Below are 26,981 nucleotides of genomic sequence, written 5' to 3'. Positions count from 1 at the left end.
ACTAAAGGTGCGGAGGGGGAGTGTCGGCGGTCTGGTACTCTGCCCGATCGTACTTAAACCGCACGCGGGTAGGCCAGATATCATCCCTACTCTCCGTTTAACTGCCAGTTTTGGCGGGCGAGGAGCAGCGAAAAAGGCTTGAAGCCAAAATAAAAAGCGTCTTGGACGCTGATGTCCAAAGACGAGACACAAGATTAAAAAATATACACTAAACGAATTCACTTTTAAATAATTACCTTTTTGAAAATCAAACAAATGCTCAGGGAACAGAGTGTCTGCCCCTGGCGACTAAATCCACTATTCAAATAACTACAAAACGAAAAACAAAGACAAATAAATTCAAATCCACTTCAAACTACATTAATTTACTAAACTATAACTCTAATAAACACTACACACCTTTAAAACAGTACAAACTGAGAGAAGGTCGCCGAAGCTCACTTCTGCTCTCCAGCCGACTCAACTATGAAGTGATGGAGTCAAGTCGATTTCTCTAGTCAAGTAAATTTCCCGCTATTGAAGCAGTCGTCTATTCAATTTACAAACTATTATATACAAGTGCGCCAAATTTAAATCGCACATGGCGTAAAAACTATTTAACGCCATCGAAAAAGTCCTATAAGATACGTAACATGAATCGTCATTAGCTTAGCCTAGACACAAACCTTACATGAAACGGATAATCTCTACTAAATGAAACGGTTCAAACTCAAAGACAAATTCAACGAATCCAATTCACATAAGATTTTACTTAAAAAGACAAAAACGTCAAAAGCTACAAATTAACTAAAATAATCATGAACTAGTAAATAATTATAAAAAAAAAACAAATTCTAAAACCAAAATCAAAATATTCAAGAAATATATCAATTTAATCTAATTGAATTCAAACTTTATTTTACTTAAACAGAATAAAAACGTCAAAACGTTACAAGATTCCTCCAGGAATTCCTCCGGAGATTCCTCCAGGAATTCCTCCGGAGATTCCTCCAGGAATTCCTCCGGAGATTCCTCCAGGAATTCCTCCGGAGATTCCTCCAGGAATTCCTCCGGAGATTCCTCCAGGAATTCCTCCGGAGATTCCTCCGGAGATTCCTCCAGGAATTCCTCCGGAGATTCCTCCAGGAATTCCTCCGGAGATTCCTCCAGGAATTCCTCCGAGGATTCCTCCAGGAACTCCTCCGGGGATTCCTCCAGGAATTCCTCCATGCGATTTCTCCAGGAATACCTCCGGGGATTCCTCCAGGAATTCCTCCGGAGATTCCTCCAGGAATTCCTCCGGAGATTCCTCCAGGAATTCCTCCAGGAATTTCTCCGGGAGTTCCTCCAGGAATTTCCTCGGGATTTCCTCGAGGAATTCCTCCGAGGATTCCTCCATGAATTCTTCCGGAGATTCCTCCAGGAATTCCTCCGGAGATTCCTCCAGGAATTCCTCCGGAGATTCCTCCAGGAATTCCTCCGGGGATTCCTCCAGGAATTCCTCCGGGGATTCCTCCAGGAATTCCTCCGGAGATTCCTCCAGGAATTCCTCCGGAGATTCCTCCAGGAATTCCTCCGGAGATTCCTCCAGGAATTCCTCCGGAGATTCCTCCAGGAATTCCTCCGGAGATTCCTCCAGGAATTCCTCCGGAGATTCCTCCAGGAATTCCTCCGGAGATTCCTCCAGGAATTCCTCCGGAGATTCCTCCAGGAATTCCTCCGGAGATTCCTCCAGGAATTCCTCCGGAGATTCCTCCAGGAATTCCTCCGGAGATTCCTCCAGGAATTCCTCCGGAGATTCCTCCAGGAATTCCTCCGGAGATTCCTCCAGGAATTCCTCCGGAGATTCCTCCAGGAATTCCTCCGGAGATTCCTCCAGGAATTCCTCCGGAGATTCCTCCAGGAATTCCTCCGGAGATTCCTCCAGGAATTCCTCCGGAGATTCCTCCAGGAATTCCTCCGGAGATTCCTCCAGGAATTCCTCCGGAGATTCCTCCAGGAATTCCTCCGAAGATTCCTCCAGGAATTCCTCCGGAGATTCCTCCAGGAATTCCTCCGGAGATTCCTCCAGGAATTCCTCCGGAGATTCCTCCAGGAATTCCTCCGGAGATTCCTCCAGGAATTCCTCCGGAGATTCCTCCAGGAATTCCTCCGGAGATTCCTCCAGGAATTCCTCCGGAGATTCCTCCAGGAATTCCTCCGGAGATTCCTCCAGGAATTCCTCCGGAGATTCCTCAAGAAATTCCTCCGGAAATTCCTCCAGGAAATCCTCCGGCGTTTCCTCCAGGAATTTCTCTGGTGATTCCTCCAGAGAATTCCTCCGGCGATTCCTCCAGGAATTCCTCTGGCGATTCCTCCAGGAGTTAACATGATAATAATGTTCCCAAAATGTTGAATTTGCTCATATTCAATGTTTTTAGAGTATTGAAAACAAATTCTCAGTCACTCACCTATGCGTTATGAAACATCGATGAAAACAAAACCAATTCAGGGCATACCTGTAAAGAAAAACATAAAAAATACTATTAACAAAAGAAACTACAGAAACCTATCGTCTGACACAGGTAGCATAGAATTTCAAGCATTTACAATGGTCTGAGATAGTAGCCTACATATAAGTTGAAAGCAAAATTAAATGGAACGAGCTCACCAGTTAACAACTGCTGGTGAGCTCTTTCTATTCAATTATTTTTAAACTTCCATACCATTCAACATTTGTGGGCAAAATCTGTGCTTTCATGTAGCATTTCATACATTCAGAATCAAAATACAAGCATTTATTGTGGAATGCTTGTAAATTGTGCGAACTGAAAGGCTGCTCATGCTTTGTGGTAACCTGTATCTTCCTTTTTTTTCTTTTCACCCAAATGCTGATCTTTTAAAATACATTCAAATGCACTTCGCTCGAATCCATAATCAAATAATATATCCATTAGCAGAGAGCGCCTACCTACCTAAAAGCACATCGGAGACCAGCACCAGGAATTAGCACGTTTTCCAAAAGCACATCCCCCGCCGCCTACGTCTCACCCTCATCACACGAATGATTCGGTTCGGTCGTCGGTCAAAGATTGATTTAGGGTCACCCCGCACTGCACTGAACTGATCGAAGTGCATTCAAGTTTTGAGGTGCAATTGCACCGCCCGTCATGAGTTAGAGGGTTGCACATTTTAGTAGCAGTCAGCAGCAACCACCAACAACCGACTCAGCTCAATGGTCCAGGAGCAAGATATATGAGGGCAGATGCAGCTAGTGGATTCTGAATAAAATGTATAGCTATTTTTTCTCAAATCTCTTTCTTTGTTAATTAACCAAAAATAAATAAAAATCAATGATAAAGATAAAAAAAAAAGAATAAAGAAAAATTAAAATAAAAAAAATTAAATAAAAAAAAAATAATAAGAATTGTTGGTTTTTGTTGTTCAAAAAAATGAAAATCAATAGTAAAAATAAAAAAAAATAAAAATTTAAAAATAATTAAAAAAAAAAGTTAACAAAATACGAATTGTTGATTGGTGGTAACGATATCTCCGCCAACACTTAATAATCGATTTTGATGAAATTTGTATGGTATTAGCTACATCTAGTATATTAGTCCCGGTAAAAAATCAGCTATTTTTGTACACGCAATCAAAAGTTTTACATTATTTTGTGTGTCTTACTTTTTCCGAATCCCGTCTTTAACCCGACGGTTCGACACTTAGGATGGTGTCTTCTTCAAGGGAAAGAAACGTTTTTCGTTTTTTGTACAGAATACAGTCGGTTCTCCTCCATCAACTAGAAAAGCATATTTTCTCGCAAATGTGACTCCTGCTCCATCGTGCACTGGGACCGGAGAGTGCTACCCGAAGTGAACCATTTGAATATATTTTAATTATCAGGATGTAGCACCGCCGCTACACCGCTCGACCACACTCTAGTTCTAGTAGGATTCACCCGTGCCGGAGCTCCGGTTCCAACCGCCACCGACCTACCAGATCTCGGAGGATGCTGTTGATGGCCACTGTACTGGCGGCTGCTGCGGCACTGAAGTGACACGGTCGACGACGGTGTTGATGATGATGATGACCCCACAAATCGGGCAATCGTTGTTGTTCGTGTTGGCGCAATGCGCGCTGGCTGACTGGTTGCACTACAAAAGCAGCGAAATATTTGGTTGGCAGTGGAAAAAACCCCGACAACAACGAGGTGGTGGCTGGCCAGGCGGCTGCGGCGACAATGAGGGTGCAAAAAATTGACTATCCTAGCTCAAAAATACATGGCAGTAATTATTTTATGTTTCCGGCCGACGAATGGCTGTCCGCACAATTGGACACACGCGTCGGGTTTAGAAGTCGGGAAAAAGTGTGTGGGAATGGATTCACTTGAGAGAACGAGAAAACTTGCTTAGTGTAGAAAAGATAAAAGAAAGGGATAGAAAAAGAAAAAAAAAGATGCAGAAAAAGAAATGACAAAACACTTCAGACAAATTAAAGAACTAAAAAGAGGGAGCAAATTGAGAACATAAAAATATAAGACGAAAAAGACAAAGAAGGTAGAAGACAAAAAATAAAAGAAAGAGAAGGTAGAAAAAAAAAAAGATTGCAGATAGAAAATAAAATAATGGGAAGATCTAATAAAAATTAGATAAAATACAAAGAAAAAAAAGTACTGAGAAGAAGGAAGACAACAACAAAAGAAAACTGAGAAAATGAAAGATGAATAGAAAGGAAGGAAATAAATAAGTAAAACAAAATAATAAATATTATAGAGAATACGGAGGCAGATAAAAACCAGAAAAGCCAGAAAAGATAAAAGACAGCAGAGAGAAAACATATTGTTCAGGAAACTACAAGACAGGAAAACAATATACATACAAGACTAAAAGTAAATTGAGAAGATGGAAAATAGAAGAATGAGAAGATAAACATGAAATAGGATGAAAGACTGAGGATACCAATTAAAAGCAAAAAAAACTGAAGACGGAAAGGTAAGCTGATAGCCGAAGACTACAGAGCAGGTAGAATACGGAGAAGATGCAAGTTAAGAAAGACAGAAGGCAATGAAGATAAAGCACAGAGTTGATAGAAAACTTCAGAAATACAAAATAGAGAAAAAATAAGGCAGAGCAGATATAATACAAAGAAAACAGAAAACTGGTTTCATCTCACCAGACAGAACCACTCATCACTCAGACAGAAAAAAAGGAAACAGAAGAGAGAAACGTTAGACGTCAGGACAAGTCTGTCTTCTAGACTCAGGTAAGATAAAAGCAGAAAAGATCAATAGAGAAGATAGAGAGCATAGAAAACAAAAGACAAGGAAGAACGTACAGAACAGATAGATAGGAGTTATAAAAGATAAAAAGACAAAATAGAAGTTTTAACTGATAGAGGAAGAGAAGATGGAAGACAGAAATAAAGAGGTTGAAATACAAAAGAAAGAAAAGAAAGAAAAATGGACAAATAGAAAAAAAGACAACAGAATGAAAGGAGACAGAGCAAAATTGAAAAGAGAAAATAGAAGACAGAGAAGGCACAATAAAGATACTACAAAAGATGAGAGATAACAGAACACAAAGCAAATCGCAACACTGTTCCACCACACCAACAAAAGTAACTAAACGACCTCGGCCGGATACGGTTCGGAATAGTTTCGATGTGTTTGACAAATGTGTAATGTATGCACATTTTGCGAATTGATTTACGAACTTCAGCCTTCGACAGGTGCGGAGTGCATAACGAAACGAACGAACGGGCAACGCATATTGTGCTTAACTATGCAGCCTAGCACTGAGTATAGCGAAAAAGAAAAAAACTAGGACATGTGTTTGAATTAGTGCAGGACCTGATACCCAGGATTTGCGCTGATGTAGTTTGACTAATGGGAGTTCGTGTAGAGAGTAGGAAAAATGGCGCAACGAACTTCCGGCAGCGCCTATAGTGCTGCAACTTGTCGGACGCGGGTACACGGACGGACGTTGATCACATAATTCAATCTGCACTTGTAAGCGTCTCCGGTGCGTGCGGTTCCTGTTTTAGCATGTTAGACTGCTTGGCTTGTCACTGCCTGCAACAATGCATGGCGTGATAGATTTGTTTCTGTTTCCGATAATGAGACACTATGCAGATAAATGGGATGTTAAGCTCCGGATGCATTGCATCAACCAGGTTTAGAGCTGTAATCCTCTATGCCTCTAGTACATCAGTCCTTTAGTATTTCAGTAGTCTTGTACTCAAACCGGCTAACAAATCTAATGTCTAGTCCTCAGAGTCCTCTAGTCCTCAGAGTCCTCTAGTCCTCAGAGTCCTCTAGTCCTCAGAGTCCTCTAGTCCTCAGAGTCCTCTAGTCCTCAGAGTCCTCTAGTCCTCAGAGTCCTCTAGTCCTCAGAGTCCTCAAGTCCTCAGAGTCCTCAAGTCCTTATACTCCTCTAGTCCTTAGAGTCCTCTAGTCCTCAGAGTCCTCTAGTCCTCAGAGTCCTCTAGTCCTCAGAGTCCTCTAGTCCTCAGAGTCCTCTAGTCCTCAGAGTCCTCTAGTCCTCAGAGTCCTCTAGTCCTCAGAGTCCTCTAGTCCTCAGAGTCCTCTAGTCCTCAGAGTCCTCTAGTCCTCAGAGTCCTCTAGTCCTCAGAGTCCTCTAGTCCTCAGAGTCCTCTAGTCCTCAGAGTCCTCTAGTCCTCAGAGTGCTCTAGTCCTCAGAGTCCTCTAGTCCTCAGAGTCCTCTAGTCCTCAGAGTCCTCTAGTCCTCAGAGTCCTCTAGTCCTCAGAATCCTCTAGTCCTCAGAGTCCTCTAGTCCTCAGAGTCCTCTAGTCCTCAGAGTCCTCTAGTCCTCAGAGTCCTCTAGTCCTCAGAGTCCTCTAGTCCTCAGAGTCCTCTAGTCCTCAGAGTCCTCTAGTCCTCAGAGTCCTCTAGTCCTCAGAGTCCTCTAGTCCTCAGAGTCCTCTAGTCCTCAGAGTCCTCTAGTCCTCAGAGTCCTCTAGTCCTCAGAGTCCTCTAGTCCTCAGAGTCCTCTAGTCCTCAGAATCCTCTAGTCCTCAGAGTCCTCTAGTCCTCAGAGCCCTCTTGTCCTCAGAGTCCTCTAGTCCTCAGAGTCTTATAGTTCTCAGAGTCCTCTAGTCCTCAGAGTTCTCTAGCCCTCAGAGTCCTCTAGTCCTCAGAGTCCTCTAGTCCTCAGAGTCCTCTAGTCCTCAGAGTCCTCTAGTCCTCAGAGTCCTCTAGTCCTCAGAGTCCTCTAGTCCTCAGAGCCCTCTAGTCCTCTGAGCCCTCTAGTCCTCAGAGTCCTCTAGTCTTCAGAGTCCTCTAGTCCTCAGAGTCCTCTAGTCCTCAGAGTCCTCTAGTCCTCAGAGTCCTCTAGTCCTCAGAGTCCTCTAGCCCTCAGAGTCCTCTAGCCCTCAGAGTCCTCTAGTCCTCAGAGTCATCTAGTCCTCAGAGTCCTCTAGTCCTCAGAGTCCTCAGAGTCCTCTAGTCCTCAGAGTCCTCTAGTCCTCAGAGTCCTCTAGTCCTCAGAGTCCTCTAGTCCTCAGAGTCCTCTAGTCCTCAGAGTCCTCTAGTCCTCAGAGTCCTCTAGTCCTCAGAGTCTTCTAGTCCTCAGAGTCCTCTAGTCCTCAGAGTCCTCTAGTCCTCAGAGTCCTCTAGTCCTCAGAGTCCTCTAGTCCTCAGAGTCCTCTAGTTCTCTAGCCCCCTAGTTATCTAATCATCAAGTTCTCTATTTCCTCTAGTCTTCCTTTTTTTCATTCTTTGTTATTTAAATCCCCTAGTTTCCCTGACTATCTAGTGCTTTGGTTCTTCAAATCCTCTCGCTGTCTGGTAGTAACTGTAGCCAACTAGATCTCTCGCATCCTCGTCTCCGCTCATTCTTCTCTAGTCCTGTAGTTTTTTCAATCCTCCAGTTATCTACAACTCTATTTCTGTGGTCCCCTAATCATCAAGTCTTTTGCTGTTTCTCTAAGCTTGAACATTGAAGAATCCTAAACTGCAATGGTTAAGAGAAAGTAGACTGTTTAAATCTTTCCCTTTTAGAATTTCAAAGCAAATCATCTCCGACATCCGTCGCTCGCTACCCGTCTTGCCCGTAGCTCGTCCTCGAAACAATTAGCGCGTCAGGGCGAAAAACCTCCAAAGCCTAATTGATATCCCAATTGAATCCGACGGAGTGACGACGGCGAGAGCATAGGCCCTAATGTACATTTGATATCTGCTTGTCTCGGAGAATGGCCGAGATGAAGGTCTCCTTCTTTCAGTCACATTCGATCATCATTCGGCGGGCTAGGGACAGGCATGAAAAATTACACATGCACCAATCTAATCCAGCAACGTACGTCGTCGGAGGCGGCAAAGTGAAGGCATCTTTTGTGCAAATCCGGAGCTTAGAATGCCCGAGGAGCATCGTGCGTTCTGACTGTTGAACCTTGAACGATGACAAACAGTGAAGAAAGAAAAAAACAGGCTGAAATCCATGTGTAGATTATGACCATGTCAATCAAGAGCTTCTGTTTCACCCTCGTTGTAGTTGTCGAAGATACTACAGAGAGGACAGATGAGACATGACCAGCCAACCAGTCGACGATTGCCTGGACGAGCGGCGGTTTTCTGCAGGCTTGTCGGAGGTCGTCCAAGCCGACGGCTCACCATCAGCCCCCATACATTCTTCGCGAGAAAAAGCCACAATTAATTAGCGGACAAAAAGTTCGACCTTTCATGCTCGAGCGAACGAGAAACGGAACAAAACAAATCGGACAAATCTCTCACGCTCGCTATCAAAACGTACCGACGGGAGCTCGCGAAGCTGCATAGAAGGGGAGCGGGGTGAAGAGCTTTTCTAATGACCAATCAGATAGTTCAATACTAGAAATATTTTATAAATACCAAATATAGAAATAAGACTAGAAATAGTAATAGGAATAAACATAGGAATAGGAATTAGAAAAGGAATAGGAATAGGAATAGGAATAGGAATAGGAATAGGAATAGGAATAGGAATAGGCATATGAATAGGAATAGGAAGAGGAATAGGAATAGGAATAGGAATAGGAATAGGAATAGGAATAGGAATAGGAATAGGAATAGGAATAGGAATAGGAATAGGAATAGGAATAGGAATAGGAATAGGAATAGGAATAGGAATAGGAATAGGAATAGGAATAGGAATAGGAATAGGAATAGGAATAGGAATAGGAATAGGAATAGGAATAGGAATAGGAATAGGAATAGGAATAGGAATAGGAATAGGAATAGGAATAGGAATAGGAATAGGAATAGGAATAGGAATAGGAATAGGAATAGGAATAGGAATAGGAATAGGAATAGGAATAGGAATAATAGGAATAGGAATAGGAATAGGAATAGGAATAGGAATAGGAATAGGAATAGGAATAGGAATAGGAATAGGAATAGGAATAGGAATAGGAATATGAATAGGAATAGGAATAGGAATAAAAATAGGAATAGGAATTAGAAAAGGAATAGGAAAAGATACAGCTTGGAATAGGAATAACAACAAGAATACGCACAAGAAAAAGGAAAAATAAAAAAAGGTTAGACATATGAACAAACCCAAAAAAAAAAGAAATGAAAATATGAGATACAAATAAAAAAGAAATACAAATGCATACAAACAAAAACCGAACTAGAACTATAAAAAAAATGGGAAAAAGAAGTAAAAAAATGAATGTAAAAAGAAACAAAAATGGAAAACTGATATAAATAACACTATGTATAGAAAAAAGATCAGGAATAGGGAAAATTATGAATGAATAAGTAATAAAACAGAAATAAGAACGTTGTTTGTTCCAATGGCGCATTCTACACCGATTCCCACCACAAACGGGGACGGGCTGAAGCATGTGAGTGGGCAATCAAAGGCCGCAAGGTTATGTTACAGTGCAGTGTTGTTGTTCTTGTTAGTGTTGGCTTCCTCGCGGATCTTGCTAGCTACTACCACAACCGGTATCTACTGGGCTATACTATAGCTGCTGGAGTCATTCATAGTTTCCTCGCTGCTAGTTGCTGATGCAACTATGGGGTCAAAGGCAGGCTGGCTCCTATCGAGAGACACGCGGAGATACGAGAATGACGTCATCTTGATGCACGTCTCGGGGTAAAGCTAGCTCGAGACTCTAGTACGGAAGGGCACGGCTGTTGTCGCCCGTCATCGTCGTCGAGTGCATGCTCCCTCGCGGTTGTACCGAACCGGTCTTTATGCACAGGTTCTGTATATAGTAGCTTTAGGCAATAATGGCGTGTGAAACTCTCCGATATATGTGGTAAAGTGGAAACATCAGAATCAATACATTGATGCTTATTCGATCCTAGGTTGTATATTTTACCGATTTTTTACGGGACACAAAATGTTTCATCAAATCTATTACGCTTGAAGAATTTTTCTCTATCTACAACCCGCACACTTGATTTCGATTCATCTAACGTTGATCGAATGAGTCCAATTAGTTTCGTCGGAATACCATGTTACATAATTATTTACCATAAGACATTTTCGTATCACGCTTTGAAACCAATAGACAGGAGGTGAATCTCACCTGAAATTCATCATGGATTTGTGGTAGAACAAACATTTGATCCATCATTGATCGGCCCTCGCTATTACTAGCGTAGTGGATGCTGGCATAGGATTCCTTCAGTGGCTCAATCTGTCTGAACAGAATACCTTCAGCATTTTTGCTAGAGTTGCTCCGGACATACCTCTCAAAGTTCGTTCAGGAGTAGCCAATAATGTTGCTCCAGGGTTTTTCCCCTCTAGTTCCTTCAGGGATTCCTCTTGGAATTTATAGAAGACTCACCCAGGGTCTCCTCCAGGGTTTGCTCGAGGTGTTCCTCCATGCATTGTCATTGGAGTTACTCTAGGGATTTCTCCTGGTGTTCCTAATGGGAGTTCTCTTTCCTCCTGGAGTCCCTCCAAGGGTATCTCCAGAGATTTCTTTCAAAGTTCCTCGGAGGTTTTTTATTGCCAAAACTTATCCAGGGATTTGTCTTGGAGTTTCTCCAAAAGTTATTTCCAGGAGTTGATTAGGAGATTTCTTCAGGAACTCCATACAGGAATTTCTCCCACCTCAAAGGATTTCATTCGGCGTTCTTTCAGAGATTGGAGATTTGTCCAGGAATTTCCGTTGCAGTAATTCAAAGGAATCTCCTAGACATTCCATCAGGTATTTCTGCTCGAGTTCCTCCAGATATACCTCCCAAAGTTCCTCTCAAACATTTCCCCTAAAGTATGTCCAGGAATTTCTCTTGGATTCTGAAGAAAACTCACCCCACTCTTGCAATTCCTCCAGAGTTTGTTCGAGGTGTTCCTCCATGGATTCTCTTTCAAGGTACTTTGGGGATTTCTCCTGACGTGCCTTTTTCCTCCAGGAGTTCCTTCAAGAGTCTCTCCAGAGATTATTTCAGAGATGTTTCCTGCAGTACTTCGAACGATTCATACAAGATTTGGATACCCCACATATTTTGACAGAAGTTCTTCGAAGGATTTCTCTCGAAGTTCCTCCAGAGTTTTTTTTGTCAAAGTTTCTTCAGGGATTTGTCTTGGAGTTTCTCCAAAGCTATCTCCAGGATTTGATTTAGAGATTTCTTCAGGAACTCCAACAGACATTTCTTCTGAAGTTCCTTAAAAGATGTCTATCGAAAATCTTCAAGAGATCGGAGATTTTTCCAGGGATTCCGGTTGGGATTTATTCCAAGGAATCGCCAGGTAATTTCTTAAGGGAATTCCTCCAGACTTACCTCCTGCAGTTCAAAGGAATGGTTACTCCAGGGATTGTCCCTCTCGTTCCTTCAAGAACTTCTCCCGGAGTTCCTCCCAAAATTCCTTCTGGAATTTGTCCAGCTATTCTTCATGGAGTTTATAGAAGGACTCATCCTGAAATCCCTTCTTCAGTTCAATCAGGGCTTTGTCGAGATGTCCTTCTATGGATTCCCTTTGAAGTTACTCTAGGGATTTCTCGTGATGTTCCTAATGGGCTTTTTTTTTTTTTTTTTTCTTTATTAAAGAGGCTTTCAGCCAGACGCTGGTTCACCTCTCTCATGGGCTACATGAAGTGCCTTCAGGGACTTCTTTTGGAATTTATCTAGGGATGATTGTCCCTGGAGTTCATGCAGAGATTCCTCCTGGATTTCCTTTGACGATAACCCCTGGAGCACTTTTACCAAGGCTCTAACAGAGATTCCTTCTGAAGTTTCTCCAAAATTTCTAAGGATTTTTTCTACTGTTCCTCCAGGGATTCCTAAAACTATTGGATGACATCCACAAGTGTCTTCATCGTGGATTTTCATCGTGTATTTTCCCTCCGGTTCACGTGTGTACTGATATAGCCAATTTTTCAGCTGTCTAGTCTTCCATTTTTACACTCTACGTGCCGTTCGTGAAAGCGCTGCTTTTACCTTTCGATGATGACCGCACGACCGTTTCACGAAAGGCTACGGTTTTCAACTATGTTTCGCTCATAATAGATTAGTTGACTAAATATTTTTTTCCTGAGTTTTTTTTCGTGCCAGAAAATCGGTAAAAAAATGTTACGAAGTTGTCCAATAACACAACTAGAGCCATCATCTCAAGACTTGATCACCTAAATCAATCAGTCAAGTTACTGTTACTGTTACTGTTACTGTTACTGTTACTGTTACTGTTACTGTTACTGTTACTGTTACTGTTACTGTTACTGTTACTGTTACTGTTACTGTTACTGTTACTGTTACTGTTACTGTTACTGTTACTGTTACTGTTACTGTTACTGTTACTGTTACTGTTACTGTTACTGTTACTGTTACTGTTACTGTTACTGTTACTGTTACTGTTACTGTTACTGTTACTGTTACTGTTACTGTTACTGTTACTGTTACTGTTACTATTACTGTTACTGTTACTGTACATGTATCTACTGCAACTGTTGATTCATACATAAATACATAACATGTTTGCTTCGGTTAAAACAAAATTCGTTTCGTAATAGCGGAGTAAAATATCCGAGATGCGACGACATGAAAACTTCTATTGCCGGCCACTTGCAACTTCTCCGTTACGCGGAAAGGAAGGTGATATGATTAACGAAAGGCCAGTGACTCACCGACGTCCTCATAAATGCTTAAGTTTGGATTCACAATAAGCAATTGAGTAATTTTTATGTCAGTGTGTTGATGGTGTTTACTAAGGTGTTTTAGTTTTAAAATGACTTTAAAGTGCAAAATTTAATCAAACTAAACACAATTTTGGTTTTATGACAGCTATGAGAACCTTATTAGGTCTACTTGACTTATTTTTTTTTTAATTTATAATTTAAGAACGAAATGGATCCGAGGAGTTCCTTAGAATCGACAAAAAACCAACATACATTCTTCAGGTTTTATTATATCTTCAAGAACCGCTTCCGAAACTAATTTGATCTATCCACTTGGAAGGTCATACGATTTTCTTCACATGTCATATCAATTTGTTCCCCGCCTAACAAAGCGGCCTCCGTCAAACCTCGTCCCCGATTGTTTATTACCATAAATAGTAATTTTATCACCCGACGACACCAATCAATGCTCATATTCAGTTTTTGCAATGCGTAGCCACGCAAAAATCTCATCTCTGCGTAGGGTCGCATCGCGTCAGGTCTTCACGCTATAATTCGCCGATGACAACAATCAGATAGGAACCGCAGCATACGCACTATAGGTACCGCTGTGGCCAAGCATCCTGCTCTGTCCATCGATAAAAGATAGGTACGCACAATTCCAGTTAGCAAATAGCCTCAAGGTAACAACAGAAAGAGAGATACAAAAATCGCACATCTTAAGCGTAGAAAGATAAGAGATCGCACAACAACTCCACTGTCACCGATTGTCGATGATCGTCGTGCCACGCTGCCACCGGAGAAGAAAATGATTAATCGTTCGCTAAAGAGGTTGTCACACCCCTCGCATTGGGGAATTTTTGTGCGTATAACTTGTTAAGGAATTCTGAAAAATTGATAATAATTTAATGATAAACGACTGGGGAGGATTTGCAACCAGGTGATCTTGAAGCTGCGCTGATGAAATAATATGATCGTTCGGTAGGAGAACGAGTATCCGAAATGTTAATATTTTTTCTGAATTCAGTTTTCGATATCAAAGAACATTGTCTCCACACATTTATTTTTTGAAAAATTATGGACTTCAACAAAATTAAATATGTATGTACACTATTTTTAAAATTTGAGAATTTTGAGAACTTTGAGAATTTTGAGAATTTTGGGAATTTTGAGAATTTTGAGAATTTTGAGAATTTTGAGAATTTTGAAAATTTTGAAAATTTTGAGAATTTTGAGAATTTTGAGAATTTTGAGAATTTTGAGAATTTTGAGAATTTTGAGAATTTTGAGAATTTTGAGAATTTTGAGAATTTTGAGAATTTTGAGAATTTTGAGAATTTGGAGAATTATGAGAATTTTGAGAATTTTGAGAATTTTGGGAATTTTGAAAATTTTGAAAATTTTGAGAATTTTGAGAATTTTGAGAAACATTTGAAAACAAAAAAATCGAAACATAAAAAGTTTTGAAAAATTTGGAATTATCAAAAAAAAAATTTCACATCATGTTAGAAAACAGAAGTTTTGATGTCCTGACATTAAATCCCAGCATTCCAAAAGAACTTCATTGTTTCGCCAAAAGTACTGACAAAAGAGATTTAACAAAAGAGATTTTGACAAAGTTCGAAAAGAGACATTAATCTCCCATAAGTGGATTGATCCATAGTCCACCCATCTTTAGCAACGCAACGGAATGAGCTGATCATCAAAGTTACCGCCACGAAGATCGAAGAGACATCTCCGCCGCCATCAACCACACGCGATTAGACGCGGTCATCGGTCGGTGACAGACAACAACAATCACGCCAATCAACAACGGAAGGCTTTAGCTCAGTTAGTTAGAGTGACGGTCGACGACACGACGACGACAACGACGTGTCAAACCAAAGGTTTCATTAATTTTTCTTACCTAGCTGTTTGGACCTATGTATGGTTTAGACAGCTGTCACAGTACGCCGTCGTCTGCTTGGTAGGGTCCACTCCCTGCCGGGTGTCATCACACCCAGCTCGTCGAAATGTGACCTCGGGATGCACAGTGGGTGACAACTAAGAAAAACTTCTCGAGTCAAGTACAAGACACTGAAGACGACCTTACAGTTGAAGTCGAAATACGTATCTGTCAAAGGATGCAAATTCTAAGTGGAATTCAAAGGAACCGTACTTAACCCGATATTCTTTTATTTAAAGAAAAACTTGGAAAATAATTTGAAGAGTTCTTTCCTTAGGAAGATTTATAGATATTCCAGGTATTCTTCCTTAAGTTGGTAAAGAAATGTTGCTGAATCTTATCAAGGGATTTGTTGAAGGCATTTCTCTCAAAATTCTACCTAGGATTTCCCTCGGTGCTCCTCGTGGGATTTTATTTCGGGTTTAGTCCAAAAGATTTACAATGGACTTCTTCCAGGAATTTCAATTGGAGTTGCTCAGGAATTCCCCAGGAGTTGATTCAATCAGTTTTTTTTTCCAGAATTCCTCTATTATTTTTATTCAGGGATGACTTTTTCTACGAATTACCTCTGAAGTTGCCAAGAATCGTTCCGGGAATCCCCTCAGATGTTTCGTCTAGAGTTGCTCCAGATAGTTTTCCAAGAATTTTTCCCGGAATTCCTTCCGGAGGTCGTTCAGTGATAACACCAATTGTTCCTCCATGGACTTTCCCCTTAGCTTCTGCAAAGATTTCGATTGGAGTTCTTACAGGATTCCTCTTGTACGTCCAGGGATTCCTCCAGGAATCTCTCTTTCAGTTCCTCTTCCAGGAATTTCTTTGGGTGTTCTCTATGAGTTCTCTTTGGAATTGCTTTATGCAGGAGTTCTTCCATGAATTACTCCTGAAGAAACTCCAGAGATGGTTCCTAGCTTTTCTCAGGGGTTCTCCCTCCATAAAATCCATCTTAGAGTTCCTCTGGTTACTTTAGCAATTCTTTCGACATATTTTAAAGGAATTCCTCCTGGTGTTCTTCCGGAGATTGCATTTTTCTTAGAACAATTACTCCACTCGTCGTCACTGGATATCCTCTAGGTGTTTCACCTAGAGTTTATCCAGGAATTTTCCTCAAATTCCTAAAAGCATATCTCCTGAAGTTCAACCAGGTATTTCTTCAGAAATTCCTCTAGCAATTCCTCCTGAATTTCCCGAGGTGTTCCTCCGTAGATTCTATTTGAATTTACGATTGTAATTTCACCTGTAGTTGCTACAGAGATTTCTCCTGGAGTTTATCATGAATTCCTCTCGAATTTTATTAAGGTGATACCCGGAGGGACTTCATAAGTCCATCCAAGAATTACCCTTGGCATCCATGCAGGGTTTTCCTCCAGGAGTCACTCCAGGGATACGGCAGGCTCAATTTTCCAGGAATTCCTCCCTAAATATCTCCAAAGATTACTGCTGAGGTCCCTCCAAAACCCCATCCTAGATAGTTCCAAGATTTCATACAGAATTTTGTCCAGGGATTCCTCCAGGAAATGCTCTTGAACTAACGCTACAAATCACTCCTGGATTTTCTCCGGTGGCTCTTTCTGGAGACACTATAGAGATTTCTCCTGGAGTTCTTCCAGGGATCCATTCTGATGTTAGTTAGCAGGTACTCCTGCACAATTTCTAGGCATTTCTTCTGAAGTTTTTTTTTTTCAGAAATAGATTCCGAAAAACTCTAAAGACTGCTTCTTAAATAATTCCAGAGATTGCTCCTGCATTTAATTTAAGGACTGTTCCTGGAATTCCCGCAGAGGGTGTTCTTGGATTTCGTTTGCAAATTTCTCATGACGCTTCTACAGAAACTGCTCCTGAAAGTGCTCCAGGACTTGATTCCTCCAGAGTACCTCCAAATACTATTAAAGTTGTTTCAAGGATGTCTCGTTGTTTCGCAGGTTCTCTTGAGAACCTCTCTAGATTTGTCTTGAAACTTCTCTATGGATCTCTTACCAGTCCCCAAAGAAATAATCCTGGTACCCTTTGATAGCTTCCTCCTGGGCACGGATGTATCTTGGAATACGTTCCTGAATATCTGGAGTATCTACCAGAATATCTCCAGAGATTACTCCTGAAGTACCTCCTAAGATGGCTCCGAGATTGTTCCGCGGTTTCATCCTCATTTTTGTCCTGCCATATCTCCAGAACAATCCTTCTTAAGGTCCTCCAGAGATTCATTCTGGTGCTGCTAAGGAATTTCCTCCTGTAGAATTTCCAGGGATTTTTCCTGACGTCTGTCCAAGGACTACTCCTGAAGTTACGCCAGAGATTGCTCTTGGGTTTTCTCCGGTGATTCTTCCTTGAGACACTATAGAAATTCCATTTCACTAATTCCTCCATGGATTCTTCCAGTGCTTCATGCTGATGTTATGTTGGCAGGACCTCCTGCACATTTTCTAGGAATTTCTTCTGTAGTTTTTTTTTTCGGAAATAGATTTCGAAATTCAGATAAAAACACCAAAGATTGCTCCTTAAATAAATCCAGAGATTGTTCCTGCATTTACTCTGGGGATGGTTCCTGTAATTCCTACAGGTAATGTTCTTGGACTTTGTTTACGAATTTCTCATGAAGCTTCCACAAGAATTGCTCCTGGAACTCCTCCAGGAACTTATTGCGGGATTTTTTCTAGGTATTGTTCCTGAATTCCTCCTTTAATGATTTCTATTGGAGCTTTTTCCAGAGTACCTCCAAGTATACTCAGAGTTGTTTCAGAGATTTCTCGTGTTTTTTTAGAGATTCTCTTCAGAACCCCTCTCTATTTCTCTAGAAACTCCTCTATGAATTACGCTTACAACTTACAGCTTACAGCTCCATGTATGCTTCCTAGAGTTCCTCCATTGATTCCCCCAATTTTTTTCGAGGGATTGATATAGGAACTTTCCAAGGAAATAGTCTTGGTATTCTTCAATGGCTTCCTCTTGGGCTCCTGCACGGGTGTAACTTACGTATTTTCGACAGTTTTGTTCTTTTCGTCATGGGTTTTTGAAACCTGTTGATTTCAGAGCTGATCTCAAACCTTCCCAACCAAGCTAATGGTGGTAGTGGTGGTAGTGGTTGAATACAATGACAGCTGAATATTGGTCTGAAGTAATGCTTGTTCAACCTCTTTAATCAGTAACACATAGATATCTGAATATCACGTTGAATAGAATATTATTAATCTCTGTAACCAGCTTTGAAACGTACACCACAAATTTTCCAAATAGAGGAGAACGTGCCTCTGGAGCCGACCTACCGAACGTACACTAATATGCAGAATTAATCATCTGTTGTTCAACCTATAATCAAATAATTTATGACAGCTGAATCAAGTAGTATTTTCACAGGGTCTACATAGCTTCTTCAGCCGTAATACAGCTTTAGTTCGACTTATGTTCTTAATTATTCAGATACAATAAGCATTGCTCTCATTCTCGAGGACATGTATACATTTGTAGATAATAAGGTGAGTGACTATAAATCAGGAGTTCCGAGTTCAATTCCCACTTTTCCCATAGATTATTTCTACATTTCTAAGCATCTCTTCTGGAAATGGAAAGCCGCAAATGTTTAAAATATGCTTAAAAAATGTTTATTTTTATTTTTAACCAAATTCAATTAATTTAATTGGTTGCTTATTAAGCCTTAAATCGGCCTTTCAATGAACCTCAAACCAGCGTACGGTTGAACAAAATTACCAAAATTGGATGTTTAGGGGCTTAATAAAGGATTGTACATCTTGTGCTCAGCTTTTGTTCAAATGAATTATTATTAATTATTAATATTTATTGAAGACACTTTACCACTTATGTGGCATTCGTGTCTGGGTTCAAATGAAGACTGTTTAAAATGGTTGGAAAAACGATTATACAATATCAAATTGTTATCTGGAGTGTTTCTCTAGGTGTTCAACTAGAGATTTCATCCAGGATTCTTCCAGTAGGTACTGCAACCCGGAGTTTTTCGAAAGATTTCCCTTGGAACACCTTCAGGGATTTCTCCTGAAGTTGTTCCTGGTTGTTTTTTCTTTAGATTTTTCCTAGAGTTTTTTTTTTCAGGGATGCTCTGTAGTTGCTCCTCTATCTCTAGGAGTTTGTCAAACGAGTTATCTCGTAGTTTTTATTGAGAATTCTCTATAAGTTCCTCCTTAGATTATCTGAGGGGTTTGTCCTGGGGTTCCTCTCAGATATAGTCGAAACATTTATCGCGGAGTTTCTCGAAGGATATCTCTCGGAGTTCTTCCCAAGGTTATTCCAAGTTATAGCAAGGTTCTTCCCTTGAATTCCTCCGAAGATTTCTTCCATAGTTCCAGGGATTTCTCACAGAGTTCCTCCAGGCATACCTCCCGGAGTTTGTTCACAGGTTACCCCAATTGTTTCGCTAGGAATTTTCCATCTAGTTGCTTCAAAAATTCTCCCGGAGTTTCTTCAGGGTTGCTCCTGTAGTTCTTCCAGGGCATTTTTGCAGGAGTCTCACAGTTGTACCAGAGATTTCTCGAGCCATAGATCGTTTTTAGAGTTTCTCCAGGGATTTCTTTTGAAGTTCCTAAATGGGTTTCTCCGAGACTATCTACAGAGATTCCTCTTGGAATTTATCCTGAGCTTCCATCTGAAGTCCCTCCGGAACTGCCCCTGAAATCCATCCATAGATTTTCCGTGGAATCCCTTCAGTGATTCTCTCTAGTACTTCCAGTGATTCCCTTAGGAGTCCTCCATGAGAGCTGCCAGAGACTCTTCCGGTTCCGGGTCATTTGGCAAACGCCATTTGGCCGAATGCTGTTTGGCCGAACGCCATTTGGCCGAATTCTGTTTGGCCGAACGCCATTTGGCAGAAAGGATCGTTTGGCCGAATGCCGTTTGGCCGAGAAAGTAATGATGACCACCACGAAAAAACAGCCTATAAATCAAAGAAGGAAAAATCTCTGACAACAATATGTATTTGCATTTTCAATGCCAACTAACGCCTTGATGTTAAAAACTAGAAAGGAAAACCTACGATTAAAAGAAGGAAATCTTTCTGATGATCATTTTGGCTGCTACCATGTCATCCAGAGTTTGTCCACGCCTCTAAATTCATTTGATAATAATTCGGCCATTCGGCCAAACGACCCTTTCGGCCAGATGGCATTCAGCCAGATGGCATTCGGCCAAATGGCATTCGGCCAAATGGCCGGACAGATTTATTTACATTTCTCCTAATTATATTTCTGGGGCTCACCCAAGGATGCTTCCATTGATCCCTCTAGAAATTTTACCAAGGATTCCATCTAGATCTCCTACAGGAATTCCGCTTCGTTTTCCTTCAGACATTCCCTGGATTTCTGTTAAGAATTATTCTTGTTGTTCTGTTAGGAATTCTCCCTGGAGTGATTGCAGGGATTTCCCTGGAATGCTTCCATGGATACCACCTGGAGTTGACCTAGAGCTTTCTCCCGAAGTTGCTGAAGAGATTTCTCCTGGTGTGCTTTCAAAGATTTGTACTGGAGTTCCTGTAGAGGTTCAACCTAGTGTTACTACAAAGGTTCCTTCCCTCTGAGAAATTTTCTTGTAGATCTTCCAGGGATTCATCCTGTAATATCCGTCTTTTTCCATGGTTTCTCTTTCATATTTTCTTAGAATTTCTCCTGGAGTTCTTTTACTCCAGGGACTACTGCTAGATTTTCTCCAGGGATTGTTCCTGGAATTTTTCCAACGATTGCTCTTAGGTTTCATCTACAGGTTGCTCAAGAAGCAACAAAAGGGGTAACTTTCAAGGTTTACCAGATACTACTCCAAACATTCGTCCTGAAGCTTCTTCACGATTACCTCCTGGAGTTTCTCCAGGGATTCTCGAGGAGTTTCATTAGAGATTTCCCCAGGATTTATATACAGATAGTCTCTATGAATTTCTGCTACAGCTCCTCTAGGTATCCTTCATGGAGTTTCACATAGAGTTTGTAACTTACAGTCGTTACGCCCGCACGGTCACAACGACTCCCAGCTTACTCAGGGTCGGCTCTTTCCGCCGAGGCTTCACAACAGGAAGGAAAAGCAGCGAATTGTCTATTATAATGACGGCTTTATTACGGAAAGCTCCTGGCGTCCCTATGGCCCTAACTCCTACCTCTTCAACAATACGATTACATTACATTACAGTAAAGTTAGTGGTATCAATGTAGGGGGCCAGATGAACTTCGCCAGACTGTCGTTGGCCGGTGACGCCGTCGCTTGGCGCTCGAGTCCTGTCGCTTGGAGACCTGCCTGCTAGCGAATGGAAGAAGCTGCAGTGAAAAGGACCTTCGTCGAGGAGCTGGGGAATCATGCTGCGGATATTCCGGAAGGTGGAAGTATAGAAGATCAATGGAGTGCCATCAAGAAAGCCTTCATCGCCACCGGCGAGAATAATTTGGGTGAGCTACGGACCCGGAGAAAGCAGTGGATCACAGATAATACCTGGAGGAAGACAGATGAGCGAAGGAACGCCACAGCCGCGATAGAGCGAGCGAAAACTCGAGGAGTCAATGCCGTAGCCCGTCAGCGTTATTCGATTCTCGAAAAGGAAATGAAACAGAATCTGACCGGGGACAAAACAGCGCCAATATATTATTTTTTTACGAAATTTCCACTACTATTGTCACACTGTGCTGAGCTAAACCTGAACCAGCGTGACTACTGACCCAAACCATCTGCTTATACCTACCGAAAACATTTGCTACGCAAAAGGCGGCGCGCATCTTCTAGTCATCTGCACGGTTTCGTGCTTGGTGGCAGCGAAGAGATGCGCCCACCGAACAGGTGGAATGTGGCCCTCCGTGACCTATTGGCGTCTCCATAAAAGGCCGCTGAAGATCAGCCTGGCTGGTTGGTTCAAAGTGTACGGCAATGTGAAATATGGATAGGAAATTAGTTATTTAATGACCTGAAGCTTAAAAACGTTTAGAGGCTTCTAGACATCAAAATGGGAACTTGTTGCTGTGAAACCAAGTACGTACCCAAAAAGGCGGTAAAAGTTGAAGATGCGCGCGTCCGCGCGCCATCTCAACGAATCGCTTCTAGTAATAACGAGCGTGGCGAATCCGTGACTAGTTTTTTTGCATTTGCAGTCCAATCACAACGAGTGTTTTGATAGTTGGGAGAGAAAAAAACTCTCCTCTTCCTCACCGTCTGAGTTTCGTGTTCAGCAATGGTAATAAAACGCGAGACATACAACCTCAACCACCCTCCTTGTCGTAGAAATAAAAAAAAATAACGAACTTATGCAAGGGTTGTGGGAATTGACGAACGACTCCTAAACAATTTTTCAAACGATACTCAACCATCATGACACGGATTACGGATGAATGTTTTCGCAACTTATCTAATTTTTGACCCCATTTCCTTCCCCTTTTCTTTTCCATTTGCAGACGGTCACGAAGAAAGCGTGGTGCGGACCAAACGACGCGGTCGGAAGCCGCGGGTATCGGTGGTGTCCCAGCGGGTGGACGAGGAACCAAGTCAAAACCTGGACAATGGGGATGCGAACTCCGGGGATGTGCAACCGGTGGTGCCGCCCGGGTTTCTAAGTCCCTCGGTGCAGGAGTACCTGGAGCTGGGAAAATCCATTCCAGGTGAGTAGGGTGGTTTGAGGGGTTACATACCTTAAGGCTGATCAAAAATCGAAGGAATCCAGATATCCGGAAGGAATTCATCCAGTATTTCGGAAGGAATTGCTCCAGAACTCCGGAAGGAATTCCTCCAGAATTCCGGAAGAATTCCTCCACAATTCCGGAAGGAATTCCTCCAGGATTCCGGAAGGAGTTCCTCCAGAATTCCGGAAGGAATTGCTCCAGAACTCCGGAAGGAATTCCTTCAGAATTCCGAAAGGAATTCATCCAGAATTCCGAAAGGAATTCATCCAGAATTCCGAAAGGAATTCATCCAGAATTCCGAAAGGAATTCATCCAGAATTCCGAAAGGAATTCATCCAGAATTCCGAAAGGAATTCATCCAGAATTCCGAAAGGAATTCATCCAGAATTCCGAAAGGAATTCATCCAGAATTCCGAAAGGAATTCATCCAGAATTCCGAAAGGAATTCATCCAGAATTCCGAAAGGAATTCATCCAGAATTCCGAAAGGAATTCATCCAGAATTCCGAAAGGAATTCATCCAGAATTCCGAAAGGAATTCATCCAGAATTCCGAAAGGAATTCATCCAGAATTCCGAAAGGAATTCATCCAGAATTCCGAAAGGAATTCATCCAGAATTCCGAAAGGAATTCATCCAGAATTCCGAAAGGAATTCATCCAGAATTCCGAAAGGAATTCATCCAGAATTCCGAAAGGAATTCATCCAGAATTCCGAAAGGAATTCATCCAGAATTCCGAAAGGAATTCATCCAGAATTCCGAAAGAAATTCATCCAGAATTCCGAAAGGAATTCATCCAGAATTCCGAAAGGAATTCATTCAGAATTCCGAAAGGAATTCATCCAGAATTCCGAAAGGAATTTATCCAGAATTCCGAAAGGAATTCATCCAGAATTCCGGAAGGAATTCCTCCAGAACTCCGAAAGAAATTCATCCAGAATTACGGAAGGAATTCATTCAGAATTACGGAAGGTATTCATTCAGAATTTCCCTTGGACACGAATGCCAACTAATTTGGTAAAGTGTCTTTAATAAAATATAATTATAATAAAAATTCAGAATTTCGGAAAGAATTCATTCAGAATTTCAGTAATGGAATTCAAATAATAAACCCTGAGATTCCAACAAAAAATCTTAAAACTCTTACTGTGAAGTTCTAAATATTAGTGTGGTTAGCGATTTATGCAGGTATTTCTTTTGGAGTTTTTGTATTGATTTCTTCAAAGTTTCTCTTTCGTCTAAACGTTCCTCCAGGGATTTCTTCTAGAGTTCTTCGTAGGATTTCACTCATTTTTTTTTCAGGGATCCCCAAGTGTTATTCAAAAGATCTATTCTCGAATACATCCCGGAGTTCGTAAGGGGTTCCCACAGTCCCAAAGTCCCTCCAGCTCCTCCTTAAATCTAGTGGAATATATAAGTGTTCTACTGAAATTTGAGTGTATAACCCAAGGATTTTTCGTGTAGCTTCTTTGACTAGTACTAATAACGCTGAAAGTCGAAAGATTGCAATAAAAATAATTTCCAATAGAAATCCATGGAACTGCAGCATGAAGTCTTAGAATTCCAGTGCGAAAGCTTGGAATTCCAGTGAAGAGTGTTGCAATGCTAGTGGAGGGTCCTGGAAATGCAGTGAAATGATTTCAGTAAAAAGTCCTAGAATTTCAGTGAAGAGGGTCATTTGGCCGAACGCCATTTGGCCGAATGCCGTTAAGCCAAACGCCATTTGGCCGAAAGGGTCATTTGGCCGAATGCCGTTTGCTCGAAAATGAATGATGAACTTAAGTGACCATCAGTAGGTCGGCTCCAGAGGCACGTTATCCTCCGTTTGGGAAATTTGTACCATGTCTAACTGTTCCAGCCTCAGTATAACTTGAAAAAAAAAACAGCTTATGAGTCAAAGAAGGAAAAATCTTTGATAAAATATAGGCAGTTTTAACGCCAACTAATCTCTGAATGTCAAAACTAGAAAGAATAGCCTATGATTAAAAGAAGGAAATATTTCTGATGATCATATTGGCAGTTAGAATGTCAAAAACTTCTGAATTTTTTTGATCACGATTCACGTCATCAGAAATAGCTATAGAATTCCTCAATTTTACTCTATTTTATTTTAAGAATTTCAGTATTATACTCTTATGCATTTCTGTGACTCTTGGCCAAACGGCATTCGACCAAACGATCCTTTCGGCCAGATGGCATTCGGCCAAAATGGCGTTCGGTCCAACGGCATTCGGCCAAATGGCATTCGGCTAAACGGCATTCGGCCAAATGGCCGGACACCATGGAGAATCACAGAAATGCATAAGAGTATAATACCGAAATTCCTAAAATAAAATAGAGTAAAATTGAGGAATTCTATAGCTATTTCTGATGACGCAGTGGAAAGTACTAAGACTTCAATAAACATAAATGGAATCAGAGTGAGGAATCCCGAGATTCCAAGCGAGAAATAATAAAGAATACTAACATTCTAGAGAAAAACCCTGTAATTTCTTTGACTTGTCGTAACAATGCATTGGAAAGTCCATAGATTCCAGTTGAGAGAAGTGGAATTTCAGTGAAGGGTCCATTCCAATAACAAATCATAGAACTGCAGTAAGAAGTTCCAAGATTCCAGTTCAAAATCATGGAACTCCAGTAAGAGGTATTGGTATTCCAGAAGACAATATGGGATTCCAGTGAGAAATCTTGGAATTCCAATCCTAGGATTCCAGTGAGGAAGCTGAGAATTCTTATGAAGAGGCATTGTAATGCTAGTGGAGAGTCCTGGAAATGCAAAGGAATGTTCCAAGATTATAGTTCAAAGTCGTGGGATCCCAGAAGAAAATACTAAAATTCTAGTGTAAACCGTACTATTACTACTACTGTGACTACTACTAGTTAATATTACAGTAAAAAGATTTGGAATTCCGTTAAGGAGTCACGAGATTTCAGTGAGAATTTTTGAGAAGCTCTAGGATTCCAGCACTAAATCTTGAGAGCCCAGTGAAGATGTACTATGTAGTGCTAGTGGAGTTACCAAGTGTTCTAAAGTAAAGAGAAACTGAAATTCTAGTGGAGAGTCCTGGGAGTAACTAATACTAGGAAGCCAGTGCGATGTTAATGATGAAGATACTGAGAATTCCTGTGATTCCAGTAGAAAGTACTGAAATTTCTGTGGTGAGTTTTGACCCTGGGATACAGTGACTAGTTCTAGGAAATTCTTTGAGTTCTTGCTGTAAGGAGATATAAGAGGAGTTTTGGGGGGCTTCACAAGCTCTCAGGTGGCGAAGGGATTTTATAGGCTTTCAGATGAACTTCAGTGGGGGATGCAGGGGCGTTTCCCGGAGTTTTTGGGATGCTTCACATGCTTCCAGGGGAGCTGAGGGGGGGGGGGGGGCATTCCTGGAGGTTTTGGAGGGGCTTCACAGTTTCTCAGGTGAGTTTACCCCTGAACCCCTCGCGGTGGTTCAGAGGTGTTTTATGTCGCAGGCTCTCAGGTGAGGTCCAGGGAAGTTTTCGGGGTTTCACAGGCGTTTCGGTTCGTTTCGGAGAGAATTCATAGGTACTCAGATGAACTTCAGTGGGGGATTCAGAGGCGTTTCCGGGCGTTTTTAGGATGCTTCCCATTCTCTCGGGAGAATTTCAGGTGACTTTCAAAGGTGTTTCAGGAGGATTGAGAGGATTTTTAGGGTGCTTCACAGGCTCGAAGGTGAAATTCAGGGAAGTTATCGGGTTTTATCAGGCGTTTCAAGGCGTTTCATAGGGGATTCATAGGTTCTCAGGTGAGCTTCAGCGGAATTTCAATGGTCTTTCAGAGGCGTTTCAAAGAGTTTCATTAGTGTTTCAGGCGGTTTCTTAAGAACTTGAAGATGTTTCAGGCTGATCACGCTTTCAGATCCGATGAACTCTACGCACACACTCTAAACTCTTCTTAACTTCTTAACGGTGAACCAACCTTATCTAACCTTGGTTGCTCTGAACACAATCAAATTCCATTTAGGTAATGTTACCTCAATTTAGGTAATGTTACCTTTTGGCACAAATTTCCCAAATGGAGGAAACCTACCTTATCTCTGAACATACCTTATCTCTGAAAAGCTATGGATAATCTAATACATTTTTAGATCTGAATTCTTAGTTCTTAAGTCAGATCTGGAACATCTTACGATTTCACGAGGCTACCGTAAGACATAATTGGCTACAGAGCTTTGCTGTTCTCAGCAAATCCCTCTGATTTATACGGTTATTCTGAATCCAAGAAGATTTCAAAGAACCTGGAGGACCTACCACATCTGAAAAATAGGTAAACAAAACCAGGTTTTCACCGAGTATCGTAGAATAAAACAGAATTACTGAATTTTAGGCACATGATATTAAGGGTCGTGAGTTCAAATCTCACCTGAGCTGTGGATTTTTTCTCAATT

At 41.4% G+C, this 26,981-nt stretch overlaps 1 protein-coding gene across 6 annotated transcripts in view; it reads left to right on the top strand.

Moving 5' to 3' along the window:
• Nucleotides 1-26,981, top strand: part of LOC115259365 (uncharacterized) — a 298,623-nt gene that overhangs the window by 251,949 nt on the left and 19,693 nt on the right. For all 6 annotated transcript variants that reach the window (XM_062845477.1, XM_062845473.1, XM_062845476.1 and 3 more), the window contains one exon: nt 22,352-22,555. In XM_062845477.1, coding sequence (XP_062701461.1) covers nt 22,352-22,555 — 204 coding nt within the window. The remainder of the gene's footprint in view (nt 1-22,351; nt 22,556-26,981) is intronic.

Source organism: Aedes albopictus, chromosome 1, assembly GCF_035046485.1.
Source record: "Aedes albopictus strain Foshan chromosome 1, AalbF5, whole genome shotgun sequence".
Classification (NCBI taxonomy): domain Eukaryota; kingdom Metazoa; phylum Arthropoda; class Insecta; order Diptera; family Culicidae; genus Aedes; species Aedes albopictus.
This window is presented reverse-complemented; position numbering and strand designations above follow the sequence as displayed.